The 23,088-nt window shown below is 38.0% G+C and overlaps 1 protein-coding gene across 1 annotated transcript in view; it reads right to left on the bottom strand.

Moving 5' to 3' along the window:
* The window catches only part of DOCK3 (dedicator of cytokinesis 3), a 176,289-nt gene that overhangs the window by 60,434 nt on the left and 92,767 nt on the right, over window positions 1–23,088 (bottom strand). The window contains exons 28-32 of the mRNA XM_032239081.1: window positions 22,307–22,401; window positions 20,998–21,073; window positions 19,690–19,790; window positions 19,449–19,507; window positions 18,862–19,010 (exon numbers count right to left, since the gene is read on the bottom strand). Coding sequence (XP_032094972.1) covers window positions 18,862–19,010; window positions 19,449–19,507; window positions 19,690–19,790; window positions 20,998–21,073; window positions 22,307–22,401 — 480 coding nt within the window. The remainder of the gene's footprint in view (window positions 1–18,861; window positions 19,011–19,448; window positions 19,508–19,689; window positions 19,791–20,997; window positions 21,074–22,306; window positions 22,402–23,088) is intronic.

Raw genomic sequence — 23,088 nt, 5'->3', positions numbered from 1 at the left:
TCGTCAAGATAGCACTGGATTCTTACTGGGACTGTTCACACCACTGGCACCACCACTGCCAACACCTTTGTGAAGGTCCGGGGTGCAGATGCTAAACCAAATGGGAGTACTCTGTATTGGTAATATATGCCAGGTAGTCACAGTCTTTGATGCCTGCTAAAATCAATTTCAATAATGACATCTTGAATCTGTGATACACCAGGTGGCAGTTGAGGGATTTCAAGTCTAGTATAGCCCTCCAACCTCCTGATGCTTTAGGGACCACAAAGAGGTTGGAGTAAAACCCCAATCCCTTCTCCACTTCTGGGACCAGTTCTATTGCCTGAATGTCAAGGAGATGAGTTTATGCTTTTCCATGACCTTGGACATGGAGAAGACCCTAAAGCAATTGGGGGGAGAGGAGACGAACTTGAGCCTGAGCCCCTCACGTACTGTGTTAAGTACCTATATGTCTATGGTGACGACCTCCCAGGCTTCCGCAAAGATGGTGAGGCGATCGCCAATAGGATGATCCCCTGAGGAATCACTTCCCTCTGCGGAAAGAACAGCCACCTCCCCCTCGAAAAGGCCTCCTGCCCTGGAACTGATAGTGGTTCTGGTACTGAGGCTGAAACCTCTGTCCTTGTTAAACCTCCTATCCACCTGTATCCGGGCTAGGCTGATAGTACCTATGAGATGGTGTCTCATGGTCTGTACAGCGGTCTGCGATAATAAGGTGCCGGCCGCTGTTCTGCGTGCTTGGTTGCAGACGTGGGTAGGACTTTATTTTTATCTTTGTTCTCAGCCAATATTGGGTCAAGAGTTTGTCCAAATAAGGATCCCCCAGAATAAGGTGCAGCCGCTAACCTCCACTTGAATTTAGCGTCCACCTGCCAGCTGTGCAACTAGATGAGACATCTGGTGGCAACTGACGATGACAGGGCCTGGGAAGCAAACTTCACCGCTGTGAGGGTGGCGTCTGCTGAGAACTGGGTGACAGCCAGCAGTTTATTAAAGTCTTGCTGGAGGCGTGCATCCTGGGGGATGATTCGTTCTTGAACCTGTTGTAGCCACAAGGATATTCTATTGAAGAACGAGGCAGCTGAGGCAGTTTTTATTGCCCAGGCAGCTGCCTGAAAGTTTTGCGGAGGGTGAGCTCTGCCTTCCTGTCCTCAGGTTTGAGGTTGTCAGCAATATCCCCCGCCACTAGGGCAGAAGATGTAGCCAGGGCTGCCACTGGTGCATCAACCTGAAGGATGTTAGTGAATGCTTGATCCATGTTATAGAATCGGTGATCAGTACTCCCTGGGTTGGCGAATGTTGTTGTTGTTGTTATTATTATTATTTATTCAATATATAAGCCGCCCTATTCCCGAGAGACTCAAGGTGGCTAACAATTGAAGAGGGGAGTGGTACAAAATAAAAAAATAAAAAGACGAACACATTTTAAAAACACAACAGTCATACTATCGAGTGGGGCTGAGAGATTTAGCAGCCCCAGGCCTGCCGGAACAGCCAGGTCTTAGTGGCTTTGCGGAAAGCCGTAAGGGTGGTGAGGGTCCGGATCTCAATGGGGAGATCGTTCCAGAGGGCTGGAGCAGCCACAGAGAAGGCCCTCCCCTGAGGAGTTGCCAGCCGACACTGGCCGGCAGATGGAATTCGGAGGAGGCCTAGTCTGTGGGATCTAATCGGTCTGTGGGAGGTAATTGGCAGGAGGCGGTCTCTCAAGTACCCAGGTCCGATACCATGAAGGGCTTTAAAAGTAACGACTAGCACCTTGAAGCGTGTCCGAAGACCAATGGGCAGCCAGTGCAGCTCCCGGAGGATAGGTGTAACATGGGTGTACCGAGGTGCACCCACAATCGCTCGCGCGGCTGCATTCTGGACAAGCTGAAGTCTCCGAATACTCTTCAAGGGCAGCCCCATGTAGAGCGCCTGGACAGGCCCACTGATTTTTAACTACTTCAGAAAATAGCTGTGGGCCAGATATCTCCTCCTTGCCCAGTTGGGACTGAGCTGTAGGATACCTTACTTGGCTGACTGGGGCTGAGCTGTAGGAGTTTGGGTAGGAGGAACCTGGGTAGGTAACTCCAAATCAGCTATAGCCCTGGCCTTACAAAGGAGAGACTTAAACAGTGAAGGAGGAAAACAACCAGAAAAGGCAGGAGGGTCTAAGTCTAAGTCCCTCTGAGGCTCCTCCCCCAATAGGGATGCCTCACTGGTCACTGAGGGTGAGGCAGGTCTGACCTCCATAGGAATCCTGGTCTTCCTGCTGCAAGTGGAGCTAGGCCCCTTGTCTACAGGTTGTTTGGCTGGGGCCTTGTCTTTCTGGCGTAGGCCAGAAATGGCCTGAGCAATCAGTTGTTGCATGCGCTCAGGAATATCCTGCATGAAATCCTCATGGAGGGATTCATCCCTGGGGGGGGGGGGCATCCCTAGGATTAGGTGATCCTTGTGGAACCAAAGAGGTATGAGGGATCATACTGGACACTGATCAAGCAAAGGAGCCCCCTGAAGTGCTCCCACATCTCTACTGGACAAAGGAGGGGACAACGAAACTTCTCTTCCTCTCCTTGAAAGTTGGGGAGAAGGAGAAATAGAATGAATGCCCTTTCCCTGTCAATAGATCTGGATCTGTGAGCAGGTGGACTGACACTGTGGGCTGCAGAAGCTAGCTGTTTCTCTGCTCTGGCTACCCTCTTTTCTAAGGCTTTCTGCCTGCATTGTTCATCCCTCTCCACTGCCATGGATTGGCGTTGGGCCGCAGGTGCCCTGCCTCCCTTGGATTTGGCCTTGGGTTTCCTGGGGCGGCTACCCCGGCTTTGAGCCCTGGAAGTGCCTGGCTGCCTAATGGGGCTATCGTTGGCCATTGCTATGCTTTGCACTCATGGCCTTTAGAATGCTCCAAAGACGTTTCTGGCCCTGGGAGCCTTCTGAGGCTTTTTTCCTTTGCCTCTTGCTTCTCCACATGGTAGCACTTAAAATGGCCACCGCAATGAGACCTTGCTGTTGGAGGTTTCAAAATGGCCACCATGTCTTGCTACGAGGCTCTGGAGGCTTCACTGTTTGTCGAGGTTTCCTAAAGTGCAGCAGTTGAATTTAAGGGAGCCACGCAATCTCTGCGAGTCCGGAAGATTCCTCTGCTCCCTGAGGGTAGCCCAGTCAGGGGATTCCCCTTGAGGGGTAAGACACCCCCACAGATCAGTCGGGCACTGAGGCTGCCTCTCTATTACTCCCAACTATTTTAGAATTTTAGGTGTCTAATTTTGTCAAATTTACTGTATATACTCGAGTATAAGCCTAGTTTTTCAGCCCACTTTTTGGGCTGAAAAAAGCCGCCTCGGCTTATACTCGAGTCAGTGAAAAATTTGCCCGAAATGGAGGAGAAAAAGGGGCGGGGCCATGCCGCTGGGTGACACTCGTGAATGGCCCAGTGCCCCTGTGAGTTTCCCCTCCCTCTGTGTCAGTTTGCCGTGCAGCGCGCACCGCACCATCCCCCCTCCTCACGTTCACACGTTTACAATGTAATGCAGGGCTGTCTTACGATTCCCCTTCCTCCCCCTCCTGCCGCTCTGCAACGATGTCCCACCTCCTCCTTGTTATGGCAAGCAGCCACATAGCGATGTCCCACCTCCTCTGGTACAGTGATCCAATGATAGGAATCACTGTGCCGTGTGTCATAGGAGGCGGGACATCGCTCCCGCGGCTGCACGGGACATCATCATCACAGCGGGACATCAGCATCATGAGGTGAGTGAAGTATTTCATTGAATACACCGCTAGTTTACTGTTTTTCTTTGAAATAAATATTCAAAAACATTATTGGTATCTATTTTTATTTTTGAAATTTACCGGTAGCTGCTGCATTTCCCACCCTAGGCTTATACTCGAGTCAATAACTTTTCCAGTTTTTGTGGTAAAATTAGGTGCCTCGGCTTATATTCGGGTCGGCCTATACTCGAGTATATACGGTAAGCTTTGTCCGCAGACTGATAATAATTCAGAAGTGGAGCCAAGGAAATTCTTCTCTTAGACCAGACAGAGTTAAACTGGTCCAAGAAAGAGGAGAGTCATAGGCGTGGCTTCTGAATTATTGACTCAGTCTCTCGACCAATCAGGCTATGAGAATACCCACTCCTGAGTCGTCCTGCTGTATCCATGGAGAATGTATACTTCCAAAAAGCCACATCAATTTTAACAGCATCTGCACAAGTATAGTCTGAAATGTAACATCACAAACAGTATATATCATCTGTACTGTTTGCTGTTTGCTGCAAGAAGGCAAATTGCTGGGAGGCAGAGGCAGATTTTTTTTCTCCCTTGTTTTCCTCCCCAAAAGCTAGGTGCGTCTTATACTTTAAAGCGTCTTATACTCCAAAAATACGGTACTCTAACAGTCCTGATCCTCCTTTGTCCTATAAAGGTTGGTCAACTTTCACTGCTAATCAGTGGTTGGCACTTAGGAGAGGGAAATGAGTGTTCCTTACTCCCAACTTATACCAGTAACTGCACTGTGCAGCTGAAGCCACTCTATTCCCAGTATAATGGATACTTACAAGAAAGCAGTTACATAAAACGTATTCACTCTGTCTAATATTTGATTATCAGTTGCAAAGGAATTTTATGATGTAGGACCTGTCCTGCCTGTCAATAGTTTCAATAATCATTGGACATTTTAGGTCTTGAGTAAGCAAGTTTTTGTACTGTTTCTATATCAATAAAATTAGTAGCTGCCAGAGTTTATAAGAGCTGAAAGCCTGGAACTAAAGTAATAATAGCAGGAGTAATTAAGAAAGCTTGCCTTTTCTTATCTGCCCGAGTTCTCCTTGAACATTGGATGGCCTCTGTTCAGATCTGTGGGAAGAAAGGGCTAGTAAAGTTGTCTCAAGATACTGTCTGGGACTGGGCTGCACATTTGATGGCTTCATCCTCCACAAATCTAAAGTTCTGCATCTTATTGCATTGTCCCTTTCAATGTCAGGGATCATCTTGCTGCTCTAATTTGTATGTGCTCTCCCACTTTGGATTCTGAAGAGGTCACTAGGAGGGGTGCTAGGAGGGAAGACAAACTGTACATTCCTTTTTCTTTTCCATTTCTTCCTTGCCTCCACTCTTCCAGTTAGGCATCTATAATTATACAAAGGTAATAGAGCTCTTCCAGGGTAATTAGAGAGCTTTGTCTCATCAACTCAACTCTCAGGTCATCGGTCAGGCCTCTGTGATTCTCTGTATGATATCCCTAAAGTGTCTCTTGGGTGTAGAAAAAGTCTTGATATTGGTTCTTGCATTTGGATTGTTCCCCTCAGTGAACAGTATCACCCACTTGGCTGGTGTTTCATTCAGCAAGCTGAGCACCAAGTTACTTTGGTGCAATCAATGGAAAACTCCACTAATCTGTCTGCCATAAACATCTCACACTGAGCAACAAAAGTACATAATTGATCCTGTTCTCGCCAGAATCTCTGGCAAGCTCCCATGAGAATGCAGAATCATTAGTTAAGCTGCTATCTGTTTGTGCTGCCATGGGTTGAGGCAAATTCTACCCTAGTTGCTGAATTTGTTGTATCATGGAATTCTGTTATCTGTACTTCTTGTTGGTGTTGTAATAAGGATCAGGGGCCAGTGTTGAAGTTCCTCTTTCTGAAAGAGAGTAGGAGACTTGCAAGATTGTTATCAAGATAAAAATATTTTCCACTGAAAAGAGAAAAAGCAAATTCTACTTTTAGTCCTCAGGTTATCCTTTATTCCATTTTTAAAATTTGACTTGGTGACTATGACACCCCTCCCAGGTAGGAACCATGTCCAGATGAGCTAAATCTACTTTATTGTAAAGCTATATTAATAGAATCTTGCAAGTCTGAAAGTACAAACTTCCAGCCAAAACTTTTAACTGCTTGATCCATTAGGATGAGTCCTTCCTAAGTTTCTTTCTCTATTAATCCACTGGGGGTCCTGTCTCTTTCCTTTTGATTGTTTATTTATTTATTATTTATTTATTTATTTATTTATTAGACTTATATACCGCTTCATAGGGCTTTCAGCCCTCTCTAAGCAGTTTACAATTTTTTTAGCAAATTGAGTCAGCAACTTGCCCCCACAGTCCGGGTCCTCATTTCACCCACCTTGGAAGGATGGAAGGCTGAGTCGACCTTGAGCCGGTGAGATTTGAACCGCTGAACTGCAGATCACAGTCAGCTAAAGTGGCCTGCAGTACTGCACCCTAACCACTGTGCCACCTCGTTTTTAGGCAGCATCTCTTATCCTCATTCCCCAAGATCATCTGCACATTCTATTACAGTATTTGCCGTTTTCCTTTCTAATTTGCTCTCATCCATTGACAGAATATTTTTCCAATAGCCTTCTGTCTTATCAACATGGTCTTTTGCAAACTGTAACTGGGCAGCAATGTTCTCTTTGGAGAGTACTGGCATTTTCCTTTCAACCCTGCCAGGCATACAATTACTGCTTGTTGTTCTTTTGATAGTGGTCTCATGAATGCTTATCAACATCAATGCAAAAGGGGTCTCAAGTTCCTTATATGTTATGCATATGCTCGGCTTGTTTGCAATCTCCTGGAATATTACATGCCTTGCATTAGGTGTGATCTTGGTTGACTGACCACTCCTGAGGAGGGTAAAATGATATTGAATTGTCTCCCTTTCTACAAGTCCATCTGAGAGTGGATTGGTAGAGTCCAAACATTTTGGAAATCATTTTGTTAACTTTTTCCATCTGGTTTCTGGAAGTCATTGTCTGAGCCATGACATATTTCTACAAACTTGGGTTGAAAAGGTCAGCTTTTGATAGTGAATTCTTTTCTATAAATAAGACAGGAATTCCCATACTCAAATCTAATTATCATTCAATTGTTTAAAACACTTGATCTACCCTCCCCTTCAAATGAGCTAATAATCTTAGAGGCTCACATACTGACTTGTAAAGCCCTACATGGCCTGGGACCAGGGAATCTATAGAACTAGCCCATTACATCAGCCCATCCCTCCCAGTCACACAGGGAAGGTGTGTTGTATAGCCGTCATTTAAAGAATTCCAATTTGCAGGGTCCAGAAAATGAATCTTCTCTGTTGTTACCCCGTCCTGTGGAATATTCTCTGGAGGATATTCAGATGAGGCAAGCCTTACATTCCTGGCCTTCCAAAAAGGAGTTAAAATAGTCTGCAGTCTCACATGGGGAACCCAAGGAGCACCCAATCATAGGATTGGTTTGTGCCATGAGAGCCCTCCCTCAGCTTTTGTTAACTGTTTTTAACAGGTTTTAATCATCCTTTTCTCATTTTATAATTTAAAAACTAAAACTTTAATTTTAACATTTTAATTTTTATATATTTTGCCATTTTATTGTAAATTGCCCAGAGTTCCTCTTTGTGGGAAATGGGAGGTTCAGATATGTGAAAAACAAACAAGCAAACAAACAAAAATAAACATTTACCATACATATAAGTAGATTTGGATGATTTTTCTCAATAAACAAAAATAATGTATTTGACTCATTTGTTTAACTGAATTCTCTTTATCTATTTTTAGGCCTTGGGTAGAGAACGGATCACATTTCAGGTCATATTAATGCAATTCAATAGAATTCACAAATGTTTAAACATTGTTCTACATGATCCCCTTAATTCCTTAGAAATATCATATTTTATGATCCTAGAAGTACTACTATATATTCTCCTCAGTTTGTCCATCAATATAGTGGATATAAATATATGAAAATAACAAGAACTTTAGAAAGGAGGTAACTAGTTGAGTGAATAGAAAATTGCTATTTGTAGTTTCAAGTTACACATATACAACTTACCTTTAATCATGTTCTCTGTGCATCACTTACATGGATGAATAATGAACTTATTTGTGGAGGACAAATATAAATTAAAGCACAGGAGACAAAGAATACCACGATCAATGCCATTATCATAGGTGTAGATAACTATGGCATATGAAAATTTGATGACTGGTCCTGCACATATCAAAGAGTGAATCTATTGAAAAATGCTAGCGAAATCACCATTATTCTAGTATTCTGGTCCCTAATGGAAGATGATTTCAGTTCAGTGGTATTTCACAATCAATGAGCAAACCTTATGAACAGCGTTTTGTGGATAGAGTCATAGATAGGATATAAAACTCTAAACCCATCTGATTTTCAAGAAATGTAAAGAAACTTTGAGAGGCATAATCAAGTTTGGAAGGAACACAGCACAATCAAAGTGTGAACAAAACTTAATAGCATAATGTTTTAGTGAAGTCAAGTGTATGTGTATGAGTGAGTGAATTGCACAATCATTAGCAAGTGAGGCTATCCATCTTGAGATAACAAAATTAATTAAGACCAGATATGGAAGCAGTTGGTCTGAAGAAGGCTTTCTTAATGGAAAAAGAAACAGAAAACTAAAAACTAAGTAATTAGCCTAATATTCAATAGGTGCAAACATGGATATTGAAAGCACAGGTTCCAAGTATGCACTTGAAAGTGGAGGATGGAAGTTGGTATGTTCCATAGATAATTTTCTCAAATGTAAATATTTTTAAAGGAATACAGTACATTTAAAGAGGAATGATATCCAGAACTCTCAATCAAATAACCTGGGACTGAGAAAGCTTTCAAAGTCTGGAATATATATATATATATTAAAGGTGCTCACAAATAAATAAAGCAAAGAATGCACAAAGCATAACTCAAGGGGGGGGGAGAATTCATTTTAAAGATATGTAGAACTTTCAGAAAAGTTTTCAAACAACTTGAATCACATTTGTTGAACACATGAATAATTCAGTGCTGTGAGTGCCAGAGCAAACCACTAAGAAAGGATATTGATTCTTTTCTTGTCCTGGGACAGAAGGTTATATATTTTTAAAGGAAAAAAAGATAAATTCCTATATAGATAAATAGTTTCTAATTTATACTGGATTATAATCTGAAAGAAAATGTTTACAAAATAATACATTGCTGGTATCTAATGTCTATCAAAGACGTTTCTATTGGAAATATAATTGTAAAGAAGGTACTTTTTATCATCTTTGGTGGACTTGTAATAAAATGAAGAAATATTGAGGCCAGATTATGCTTTGATTCAGAAGAGCCTTTGTTTTAATATAAAACTGGAACCAAGTTTTTTTTCTGGGACTATTGAATAAGGATCTTGAAAAAATTGGAACTTTGTTATTATGTATGTTGATTGCAGCGAGAATTCTGTATATGCTAAAGTGGGAAAATATGTCAATTCCTACAATGGACGAATGGATGGAAAAAGTGGTGGAGCTGGCAGAGATGGAAAAATTAACTGTTTTAATTAAAGAAAAGAATGAATCTAGTTTTGTTTCTAGTTAAAACCCTCTTCTAAACTTGGTGTTCAGAACAAATAAATAAATTTTGACTTTGTGTTTTGCTGATTAGGTTGTTGTTAGAGAAATGTATAATATTCACTAAACGTGCAGAAATAAAAACGGAGGTTGCAACTTTATTTTGTATTTTTCTGCACCAAAAAAAATGGAAGTACTGCTTTTTTTCTTTCTTCTTTTACCCTACACTCCTTTTCCCCTTCTTTTTCCTCCCATTTCCATATTATCTTTATTTTCATTTGTATAATATAAATATAAATTATATATTTTTGAACAAAAATAAGTACCTATGAGCACTTGGAACAATGTTGGAAATCAAGCCTGACATGGACATCACAGACCATGAATAGGCAGTCTGCTCTGCATGTTTGTGCAAGAAAATTACATTTATGACCAAGGAAAGTGGAGAGAAGTTCTAGAAGATATGACAATCTCACTTACATATACATGTTACAGTTATGGAAGGTTGCAGGAGAAAAAGTGATCCTGCATTTTTAAGCTCCAGAGGAAAAGACAAACTCAAAAATTAGAGTACAAAAATAAAAGTACAAAATTTAACAGAAGAAAATCAACACTGAACCTATTAAGTGAGAGAAATCAGGGTGAATAGAATTTAAAGATTTTTTTGGTCTCAAGTCGCAAACCAAAGTCACTGACAGTAGTATATTGTGTCACTGTAACCATCTGAGATCTAGGATTTGATACCCACATCTCACTTCAGAACTGTGAAGTATTTCTTGAAGGAATGCATTATTTTATGGCACCTTTATTCAAAACTGGAAATCTGTTTCTTGATATGGCAAGGAATAGCTGCCAGAAAATACTAAGAGAAGAAAATATATTAAATTATGTGGCATGAGTGTTTTATAATTAACACTTAATTAGAATCAAAGAGTTGGAAGAGGGCACATTTGTGGTTAATTGGTTCCACTGTTGAACTGTTTTAACTATTAGGACACTTTTTTAAACTTTCAACTGAAATTGCTTTTTTGCAATTTAAATCCATTATTCTAGCAGTCCCCAAACTTCGCGACTTGGTGGTCCAGCTGATCGGGAAGAGGGGAACCAGTGTAAGTGGTGTAGTGGTGTGCATGCACATGCACACATGCAACTCCGCTCACAAAAGAGAAAAGAAGCCTTTGGGATGCGGTTTTGCGCTCCTTGAGGCTTCTCCGTGCCAAAAACTTTTGTAAAGGGACGGACAGCCCAAAAGCGTTTGCAAAAGCTTTTGATGAGGAGAAGAAAAGCCTTTGGGGGCGCGGTCTTTGCTCCTTCAGACTCACAGAGGCTGCCCGAAGACACCTGATTCACTGAAGCAGGTGTCTTATGCAGGTAAGCTCAGTGAGTCAGCAAAACTGAGCAGGCTGCACTTATCCTGTTCAGCCTCTGCTCTCACTGCTCCGCTTTTGGAGTATTGGGAGCAGACAGCTTGATGACAGGTTTTTTTGGGGGGGGGCATTGGGCTGCTGAACAGTGGGCCAGCACTCCACTCACACATAAGAGAAGCATTTGGGGCGGCACTCATGTGAGTGGAGCTACATACGCACATTCGCCTGCCTCTCATGTCCCAGTTCCAAATAGGCCACAGCCCAGTAGTCGGGGTGGGAGCCCTGCATTATTCCATGTCCTGCATTCTGGAATGAGCATGAACAGAACTTAACCTTCTATGTGGCATTGTTTCAAATATTTCAAAATGGCTATCATACTCCCAATCCCACCCCATACTCTGAATGACTAAAGTTAACCATCGCCTTCAATCTCTCTTTATAGGACTTAGTTTCTGATTATCATCCTTTCTCTGAACCTGTTCCAATATCACAGAATACTTTCCTAAGTATGTTGGCTCAAAAAGATACAGTAATCAAGGTGAGAGTAATCAAAGTAGGATAAATTTGAATGGTTATTTCCTGTAATCTGGAAATTATATCTCCATTGCTGCAACCTGAAATTACATTTCCAGGCTTGTAGCCACTATTTACTGGTGGTTCATATTTTCAATTAACTAATATTCCAAGATGTTTTTCATAAATACTACAGGTATCTCCTGTATTCACTGTAGCTTAACTGTCATGCCATCCAATCCTCACTTAATTAGCATGGATTGGATGGCATAGTGTGTGTGTGTGTGTGTGTGTGTGTGTGTGTACGTGTACATATATAAAACATCTAAAATATGTGATAGTGTGTCACATTTTATCAAATGCTTTGCTGAAATCAAGGTAAATTGTGACACTGCTAAGGAAGTGACCCAATCAAAAAATGAGATAAGATTAGTCTGGCAAGATTTGTTCTTGACAAATCCATGCTAATATCTGGTAATTTTAGCATTGTTTACAGATCAACATGTTTACAGATCAACAACTCCTTGATCTTCTCCTTTTCTTGAGACTAATGTTAAACTAATTGGAGTTTAATTTCCGAGACATTCCTTTTTCTCATTTAAAGGCAGGAATGTTTGCTTTTCTCCACTGATATGGTACTTTATCTATTTACCAAATCTCTGAGAAGCATTCCATGACCATGTTTCTATTAGTCTCAATCTTCAATCCTGACCCTTTGTCCTGATCTTCAGAAATTTCCTGGTGCAGCATTCTTCGATGGAGATCTAATCAAAATCAGATTTGAGTAGCCCTGCCTATTACATGTTTGAATGTTGATGCCTTTATTTGGAATCTGGTTTGATTTTTAAAAAATATTTTGAGAATATAATGTCTTTTGTTATTCTTAAATTTCTTCATTAACCCTTTTGCTAATTCTGAGCTTTCATTTTTCTGATTCCAGCTCTGCATATTTGGACTATCACTCTGTATGCTTTTTTTGTGATCTTTTCATTTCGCTTTTCATTTTCTATATATGCTATTATTTCCTTCAAATATTCAGTAAGTCTTTTGCATAGCCATGCTAGTTACTTTGGCTGTCTTCCACTTTGTTTTCTTCTAACTGGAATTGTTTGTAATTGCTTTTAATATCTCCTTCTATAGAACTCCCTCATTCTTAGAGCTTCTTCTCCCATCAGCATTTCCTATCATGGTATTGTATTTGCCACTGCTCTGTTATTAAAATACTATACATTTTTCAAAATCTGGAGTATATGTTGGAGAAATATATCTGGAGAAAATAATGCTCAGTTTTCAATTTTCTTCAAATCAAAAATTCGGAACTCCAGCATTACTTGCTAACTTTTCCTCAATATTACTGTTACTTCCACTTCCTCAACAAGGATTCCAAATGATTAGAATCTAATCAAAAATATCTGATCTTGTGCCTTACTTTTTGAAAGAAAATATTGCCAGCAACAGCAATAATAAAAAGCCAGGCATTTTCTGAAGAAATGTTAACACAATGGTTTCTCCCCTGATGTTAATGACAGCTTGCCTTTGGGAAATATTACCTGCATTTTTCCCTTGGTTGGGAGAGAAAGAATAGAAAATAATGCTGTCTTGAATTGTTTCTCAATTTATTTTAGCTGAAATAATATCAGCAGCATTGCCATTCTTTGAATAAGAATAATTATTTTTAATGTTCAGCATATCTACACCTGACTTATTTTTGCTTCTGCTCCTTTTGAATATATCTCTTTTGGTTACTATATTCCAGTCATTGATATCATCCCATCAGGTCTCCGTTACACGTATTAAATTATATTTGACTTTCTGTACCAGGAATGTAACTGAAGAACATTATTTCTTATACATTAGTGCATTAAAGACAATGATGGCCATGACCTCTGTAAGTCCATCTTTTTTCAGATTTTCTTTTCTTCCTTTCAAACTTTCTTTCAAATGATTTAAGAGGGTTTACGTATTTTTTTCAGTTTCTATGAAGTACAGCCCACGTCAGTAATTCTACCATCTAAATAAAACAGAATGTGGCTCCAGAAATCATATCTCTCCATTCATATGGTTAGACACTGACTTCTAAGTTTTTATTCTTTGTATCTTTTCTGGTTCTCTTCCATAGATCAGGATAAAAATACAACCTGATCTTCCAGTTTCTTGAGCTTCCTTCTGAGTTTTTCAAACTTCTTAGAAATATGGTTATAGCTGCTTTTTGAAATATAATTTGTTCCCACATGTATTGGCAAAAAAACAGTAATTATTTTGGCAACTATTCCATTGCCTCCTTGAATTTTGCTGTTGCTAGATAGCATACTTTATGAGTTACTAAAGCATACATTTGCTTTAGTTTCTTTTAGAGATAAACTATTAAAGTGCCATGAATCTTTTCTTTGTTTTTTATAGTGTACAGTTACATCCTCCTTGCCCATCATCCTGTCTCCTGCTCTGCAGCATCTCTTTTTTACTTCTGAATGCACAACAGTTTTTCATCAGCAAGGCCAGAAAACTAAACTGCAGCAATATCACCTATCTCGTGTTTCTTATTGATACCCTAACACATTGCATTTGCTCTTTGTCTGCTGTTTAATGAGAATACTCCATTACTGTCTTTTGTTCTAGAGCCTCATATTTTTTGGACCAGCACATCATCATTTTTTTTTATTGGCTCCAAATTTGCCTTTTGATGCTCCAATCATTTTGACTTTTTCTTCAAATACTGTTGCAAAGGCTGCTGCTGTAAAAATATGCCAGGGTGTTTTTAGGTAGGAATATAAATATACTACTAACATTTCAGGCCATAGCTTCAAATTTCTGTCCAGTCAGTTTTACATTTGCTCCACAGGGCATACAAGTAGAAAAGCTTTTATTTTTTACTGATGTTTGTTTACTTTTTTCTTGTTCCTTTCTCGGGCACTGTTCTTTTTTGTTTCATTCTCAGGCTCCAAATTTACACTGCTTATATAGAAAAGGGATTGTTAGAGATTTCTATTTTAGCTCTGTATTACCTTTTTGTGTTCATTTACTTAGTGAACTCATCATCATGTTGCCATACAGATTCTACTAACTTGGCAAAAGGAAGCATACACTCAGTTACCCACAATGAGCAACTCTCAGAATATCCCCCCAGTACTCCTAACAATTCAGGAGATCCCACATCTTAGCACACAAAGCATCCTGGCCATTATTCTCTTTTCTCTCTGTTGAACTATCCAGGGAAACTCCTGTCCGTCTTCCCTATCAGCTTACTTAGATATGTACTTTCCTGGTGTAATATGGGTCACTGATATGCAGAATACCATAGTCTGTGATTGAAATGAATGAGAATCTTATTTTTGGGATGGGACTACATCATAATAAAAAATATTGCTTACAACTCTGTTGATTTGCTGTGGGGAGCCCTCTTGAATTTTGAGGAGGCAAAAGAAGACTTCAAGCCCTGCAGGTAGAAAAATAAGATGACTCTGATGTGAAGACTGACCAAACTCTTTTGGCATCTGGAAACTAGAACCAGGACATACATAGGAATGCTGTGGTTGAAATAAAAAGCTCGTCTTCTATCTTGTAGTTCTTAGTTCCTTTATCCTATTCAACACATTACTGTCAAAGTATGTGTATTAACCAAGGCTCCTTCATTAAAAGAAAGGTTTTCCATTTTGGAATGTATCCTTTGGGACAGACCTGCTAGTTTGTGCTAAACATAAGGATAGAAGGCTATTGATCTAGCCAAGGTCATTACAGCACAGCTTGTTTATAATCCTTTGAAAAATAAATGCTTTCCATCTCAAAAGAAACCTCTTGAGAAATCACAATGATATGCAAGCTTCACAGTCAGCACTAGAAAATTCCAAAGAAGCTGAGAAGTAATGTTTCTTTTACCTAACATCCAGTATTTAGCTCTCTTTTTCAGCTGATGCTGAAAGTTTCTGGCTAGAATTTCCTGGGGAAGTCTCAACTATAACTGAAGCTAGCACTTTAGAAAACAAAATCTATATCTCTATACATTACTAAGGGTTTCTAATTTCTGGTGATGGTTTCTATGGCAGAAGCAGGTTGTTGCTTGTTTTCCAAATAAAAGGAATGAGCCATTTGAAATGGTTTTCTGATTTTTCTTCTTTTGGAAAAAAATAGGTATCCAATAATGCATTATCAAGAAAAAGCATAACAGTTCAGAAGCAAAAACAGAAACAGATTCTAATGCGCTACTCATCTCTCTAGCATATAGTGGATTCCACTTTTTTGGCAGACAATGCCACAGAAATAGGAATATAATTCAGATTAATAATATGAATTGAGAGCGAGGAAGAAAATCCTGGAGTTAGGAAGATGAGAGATATTTGAAGACACAGGGGCAACAATTTAAACAAAACCGAGAACGTTGCTTATAGTACAAGTGAAAGTCAATCAGACTATGAAAACAGATTATATCAAAATAGTATAATTGCAGATTGAGGGTCACATCTGAAAGTTGGAATATTTGCCAATAGCAATGTATGAAATATTCCTGAAGACTTGTAAAATTGCTTGTTCTGTGCCTGAACTGTTTATTTAGGAAGTGTTGATCTATATATAAAAGGAAACACATAGATTGAACTGCAGTTATTCCTGACAAAAGCATATGTGGGAATATAAGAAAAGTAAAAATATGAGGACATTCACAGCAGCAGTTGAGGAAACAGAGGGAAGGGAAAGTATTGGAAAATCTGGAGAACAAGTGGGCTAGTGGGATATGGCATGTTGTGAGGCTGTCCTTACTACAATAAGGAAGCCTTGCAATTAAGGAACAAGTGCACAGGCCAGTATATCAATGGCAGCTATAGAGAGGGACAAAAAACCAAGTACTTGGAAGATTATGCATCGTCTGTCTGGTGGGATATGTTGATCTGGGACTTTGCTGCTGCTAAGGGAAGGCAGCAAGGAATAATGCTGTGGTGATTCAGAGTAAGCAGAGAAGGAACTACTAAGAAGATTGTGATGGGCAGCCTGGTGGAATATGATATCCTGAGATATCTGTGGGAGCTGAGGGAATGCACAGCAGAAAAGAGGTTAAAAAGACTATGGAGTGGGTTGGTTGCATGGGAAGTTGCTGAAAGGGAGTCAAAAGAAAGGTGTCAGGAACCAGCCTTGCCATTCATCCCGTAAGATCACTGTAACATTCTCCAAAATCCTTCTGAATTTTCTTTCATGCAAAATGTGCTTGTTGTTGTTTCTATGAAAACAAAGCCAATTCAGGATTATTCAACAAAATCTTTTTGTGTACAATAATTTGTTCTGGATTAAAACAAAACAAATTTCTGCTTTGTGCAGATCCCTACTTTGGAATCTGAGACTGAAAATCATAGATTTGTGAGGTTACAATTCTGGTTTTCACTTGATGTGCAGTTTGAAGGCCTCCTATAAAACAAGTTGATATCCAAGTCACAATTATTATCATACTAAGTAAGGGTTAGGATGAGGAAAAGGCTGGACTGCTTAATTCCTATTTTGTATCTGTAGTTTTGCAAAAGAAAAGAGGACTGATCCAAACTGCACTGGGTGTTGGGATAAAAAGAGAAAGATCATAATAAAAAAATGGTTAAAAAAAAACCCTCTGAGTAATTTTGAATGAATTTAAGGGTCTGGAACTGGGTGGATTATATCCCAGGGTTTGCAAAATTAGCATATGTAATTTCAGAACACTGATTGTAATTTTTGAAAACTATTAAAAGATTAAAAACAAAGTTTGTTCTGGAAGAAATGCAGAAGATTATAGAAGAGCAAATGTTGTTCCCATTTTCTTAAAAAGAAGGAAAACATTGATTCAGGAAACTAAAGACCGGTTAAGTTGACATCAGTAAATGATAAATTCTAGAAAAGATAATTAAACCCTGGCTTTGTAGGCACCCAGAGAGGAACAAAATGATTTCTAGAAGCCAGCATAGTTTTGTCAAAACTAGGTAATACCAGACAAATCTTACTGCATTGTTTGATGAAGTGATTAATTTAGTAGACCAAGAAAATGCTGTGAATATAGTGTACTTGGATTCCAGAATGGTATTTGATAATATTGACTATACCCTTTTCCTTGATAAAATGGAATAATGTGGGATGAATAATCCCACTAGCTAGCAGAAGGATTTGTAATTGATTGAAGAACCAGACTCAGCATGTGATTCTTGAATGCTTTTATGCCAACATGGAGAGGCAAGTATCCTGTGGAAGATTTTGACTACTTAGATGGGAAGCTAGAAGGAATACAAAAAAACTGCAAATGATGCAAATGTGAGGATTGATAACACATTAGAAAACAAACTCAGTGTTCCAAAGGATCTTGGTAGTTTTGAATATTGGACCATATCCAACAAAACAGAGTTCCATGTTGAGAAATGTAAATTCTATACATAAGTAGGAAAAACAGATACAAGATAGGCAACAATGGTTTAGTAATAATACTCAGGAGATGGATGAGGTAGGTCTAGTACTTGAACCAGTAGTGTGATGCTGATGCTAAAACAGCTCCTTCACTCTTGGGCAAATTAACAGAACTATAGAGTCAAGATCATGGGAAGTGATAATTTTGCTCCATGCTGCATCTAGGATATGGGATACTGATTGCCTTAATACAAATAGGATAAGGACCCAGAAAGAGCACAAAGAGTGACAAAGATGACAAGGAGCTTGGAAACTAAACCAATGAAGAATGCTTAAATCAACAGGTTATGTTTAGCTTTAAGAATAAAAGATTGATAGCAGTCTTCAAATACTTAAGGGCCATCCTAGGGAAGCTAGGAGCCATGGCTCCTGAAGGTTAGACAAGAAGTAATGGATGGATGCTTTACAGAGGAGAGCCAAACTCTAAAATAATATATTCTTTACTTAGATCTGTTTAGCAGTAGTAGTAGCTATTTAGCTTTTTGGAGTTGTGGATACTCTTATCACTGAAGGTTTTCAAGCAAGGCTTGGAGTTGTGTGGATCGTATTAGGATTCCTGCTCTGGGTATAGGATTGGACCTCTTCAGTCCTATGATTCTATAATTCTTCTCTCTTATAAGTATCCCACATAAATCAAAGTCTCCATAAATAACTTTAATGCAATTGTTTTCTGTAATGCAGAAATATTTGTGTGATATACAGAGATCATAAAGAAGAATGGTTTCTCTTCCATTTTTTTCCAGAGAGAGAATATATTCTAAATTTAAACCCATTATTTAGTCTTAACAAAAATAAAAATTGAAGGGACAGGATCCTGTCCCCTTTTAAGATTAGAGCTTGAAAGGAGAAAGAGTACAACTCTCAGTCTGGATTTATTGTACAGTTGAACCAAAATTCAGAACAACCTGAATGGAAAACAGTAAAATAGAGAATGGGATTGGAAAAAGTCTCACTCAAATGGGAAGAAGTTTTGCAATTGGCTGAACATTCTATACGTAGTTCTTGACTTACCATCATTTGTTTAGTAACTATTCAAAGATTTATTAGTGGTGAAAAAAGTGACTTACTTCTGGCCCTTTGCACTTATGACCATCATAGTATCCCCATGGTCAAAATATGGATACTTGGCAACCAGCATTTATTTGTGATGGTTGCAGTATCTTGAGGTTATTGAAATACGCTTAATAGTTTGGGAGCAAAATGCTTATTATTTCTACTCTGTAAATGAACATTTAAGTAAGAAATGAACATTGTAAGAGCCAAAGAGACATTTTACCTGTTTGAAGTTGCCATTTTTTCGCTGTTCCCAGTCCATCATGTCATGAAAAATGGGGATCATAATGTTGCGGACCTCTAGCTGTGGCACAAGTGTGACACCCAGAAAAGGACCGATCATTCCAGGAATAAAGTGAATTTTATGTTCCCCTGAACAACAACAAAACCAAGCAGTTATTTAATACCATTTCCTCTGCATCCCATTTCCCGCTCTTTTTTGTTTAGCTTCCCTGCTAATGGAAAATATTCTAGAACTGATGATAAGGAATGAAGTCAGATATGAATCAAACTAGATGCTTACCATAAAGAATTAATCCAAAAAGGAATAGAATAAGTTATGCCTGGAAATATGTATGCATACAGGTAACTATCATCTAGTGATAGTGTGCAGTCCCAAAGGACAAATGATTCTTCTGTTTCATAAAACGATTTCTAGTAAAGTTGTACCAATGTGTGTTTAATCCAGTTCTTATGGTGCTCTGGATACTCCTTTAATGGTGGATGAAAGATTGCTAGCACTGTGCTATTATTAGATGAAATATAAATCTTAAACTGAGTAAATCTCAGTTTATTCAAAGATTAACTTACCCAGATTCTGCCACATGCTAAAAAGCTCATATGCCATCATCACACGCATATCACCATATCTGGAAATTAAACACAGATCCAAAGGGAAAAAATGGAATATTTGGATTTTTAAAGTAAAATAAGATTTGGCAGTATTAGTATTAAACTACATCTTATAAAAAAAAAGAACCAGAGGAAAAAGCAACTGCCTTACTTTCAAAACAAACATCTGAGAATGAAAATTAAGTTAATATATTCTTACTTGTCCAGAATCTTTTTCTGCTTAGCTGGATTAAATGTTTCTAGCTGCAGGCTAGGTTGGTTGATAAATAAAACTGACAAGCTGAAATAAGAGTTCCAGGCCTAGAAAATAGAAAAACAATGAAGCAACTAACTGAAAACTCATATACAGTACAATTTAGTTTTTTAAATTATCTTTAATAAATGTCAACTGATTGTTCTAAAAAGCACCAGAGATAATGATAATGACAATGTATTTACTATAATGATATATTTATATTCTGCATATCTGCTCAGAAAACACCTAAGCCAAATGATTATAACAAATAAATACAGTCATTACATAATGATAGTAGTTTCATGGTCCATTCTGTATACTGTACATATGATATGGCACTTCTTTCACACACATCAATAAACAATGCATAGTAGACCTACTTCATAATATAATTCTATAACTGAATTTCTGAAAGTGAATTTTAGAATTATAATAAAAATTCTATTAATTCACACACAAAAGGCAAAGACTATAGCTATCTGAGGTGAGGAATCCCATATGTATTACTCCACAGAGACTATACTGTCAAGAATTTCTGAAGTTTTATAAACAAAATTTCTAAACTAAAAAACTTGTATTGCAATTATTTACATCATTTTTTGGGAGTTGGTTTACTAAACTCATAGGATTTATCTCTGAATTCCTCCTACCGCCGCCCTTCCTTTCAATTGTGTCCCATTCTCTGAGACTGCCTGGACAAGTTTTTTTGGCAAGGTTTTTCAGAAGTGGTCTTGCCATTGTCTTCTTCCTAGGGCTGAGAGAAAGTGAATAGCCCAAGGTCACTACAACATGGTTTCTAGCCTGGTGCCTTAACCACTTCTCCAAAATGTCTCTCTGAGTAGACACACATAATCTACTGCCTGCGACGCTTAGTAACACAAATTCTACCACTTCTGGTAGCCATTGTTAAGTGAATTGTTGTCGGTAATTAAATGAGGCAATTACATGATCACAATTTGAAAACTTCCTGCTGGCTTTTCCACTGATTTTGCTTGTAGGAAGCAAATGTGGATAATGTGAGCACAGACATATCGTGATGGTGTAAGTACAAGGGCTAATTATACTTATGCTCATTCAGTGCTGTCATACATTTGAAAAATTGCTGAACAAGTGGTCATTAAATGAGGACCATCTGCATTCTTTTATTTTTTCTATTTTAAAGATCTGAACACTCTTGGAGGACTTTGGTGCAAATGCTTTATTAGTTGTCATTTAATAGTAAAACAAATACAATGTTGACAATTTAATAATATAAAGAAATTTCAAAAATACCTTAAAATCAAAATCTGTTTCCGTGAAATTCTTATGTAGTGCTGCAGACAGATACTGCACTGTTGTAACTATCACACTATAAAAACGAAAGGAACATTATAGTAGTGTTTACAGAATATGCAGAAAGTTTAAATTTAGTGAAAATCATGTTCTTTTATATTTATTGATAAAATAGTGGTTAATATATAATTTAAGAAATTGGCAATCCACTGGATCAGGAACATGGCAGCCTCAAACATTTCTATCTAATAATTTGCCCTAGGGAAAGCTAATCCTTAGATAGATTCCAATTCCAATAATTATTGAAAAATCTATCCAATTAAAATTATTCCATGTCTTAAAACAGCCTAACACCACACTAAACTTCTAAATAATAACTTCTCCCACATCTATTGGTTTTGTTCATAGCTACTATTAAGAACTGAATTATAGTGGGTTGATATTCTGGGCATTTGTTACTGTTGTTCACAATATTTATTTTCATTTCATAAACTGGCTGTAATTGTTGTAATAACAATGAAGTATTGCCACATAGGTAACTGTCTCAAACAGCCCAGATATGGAGAATGTTGGTCAGCAAGACGGAAAATACATCCACAACACCCCAATTCTCTGCCTTGACTTCCCATTCTGCTAGTTATAGGCATAAGATGTACAAGATAAAAGGATTCACTAAATTATAATTCCACTTTCCTGCTCCAGCTAACCTACCAATTGCAAGTCAAAGATATAGAATGGCTATATCCTCAATTCACTCATCCTATAGATTGATAGTATTAAGCAGTGATTGTAAGTTATTTACAATCATTTTAGCAGATTGAAAATAATTCTACAAGAATTTATTCAGACACAGAATGTGGGTTTTTTCCCTTAAAAGATAATTCAAAGAGGTCATATATGTTTAGTTATCATTTCTCTTCTATAAGGTGCTTCTTCAAGTGGCAAACATAAAGGTATTTTAACACAACATGTTTATATCTATTCCATACTGTCAAAATAGCATATCTAATAAAATGATTTTTGAAATCTACCTTAGCATTAACTTTTGATTTTGCTTTCCTTTTCATTCTTCTTTCTTCTATTTCAATTATTAGATTTTATTTTCTTTATTTAATTTTTTAATAACATTATCAAAAAAATTAGTTCTCAGTATGTTTCAATGAAGAATAAAAATGGAGCATATCTAAAATGGTCTAAGTGCTTTAAAAATTTAATTGAGCTGAATTTTTTTTTAAAAAATCTTCATTTGTTTAAAAATTGTACATGATTTTACTAAATTTCAACTATTTTAAAATGAATCAGTACTCACTTGCTGGTGAGTAATCTCATCACCATCCAATCTCGAGGAAAGACACTCATCTTCATCAGATTTCGAAACACACAGAAAATCTTTAGAAGAAATTCCTAGTAAAAACCAAGAAAACAATGTTAAAACTTTACTAGCTATGTAGTTTGAAGCAAACATGCACCTTAAACAAGGGAAAGAAAAAGTAAGTTGTAAGTTGAAAAATGAGATGAAAAATTGCTTACAGATTTATCTCCAATAGCCCTAAAAAGAAGGCCAGGGCAAACTACTTTTGAAAGCTCTAGGAACTTGTCAAAAATTGACTCAAAGGCAGAAATAAAAGATAAAAGAAGAATTTTGGAGATTATCAGAATCATCTTCAGGCCATAGCTGCTGCACACTAGTCAAAGATAAGAAAAAGTATTCTATAAGATGCCCCTTGAAATCCACTATCTCCAAATTGCTAATCATTTTTTTCAAAGGGAACATAATATTTTTTAAAAGAAAGCCCAAGCTTCCTTATGATCAGTCATCCTAATAACAATGGGCATACAGTATGTGCTGTACCTGGATTAGGTTATAATTTGTTTCTTTAAAACAGTTCTATTATTGACTAGGAGTACATTCAGATCTCCTCAAACTCACTGGTATCATAAAATTCAATGTCACCAGCATAGTAACAATATCAAACTCCAAATTTCTAGATGCTGAATCTTTAGGATAAATAACATATATGACAGTCAAGACTAAAACATTCAAGGATAATTCTTTTAAGTTATTGTGTTTCCCCGAAAATAAGACAGGAA

This window comes from Thamnophis elegans, chromosome 2, assembly GCF_009769535.1.
Source record: "Thamnophis elegans isolate rThaEle1 chromosome 2, rThaEle1.pri, whole genome shotgun sequence".
Classification (NCBI taxonomy): domain Eukaryota; kingdom Metazoa; phylum Chordata; class Lepidosauria; order Squamata; family Colubridae; genus Thamnophis; species Thamnophis elegans.
This window is presented reverse-complemented; position numbering and strand designations above follow the sequence as displayed.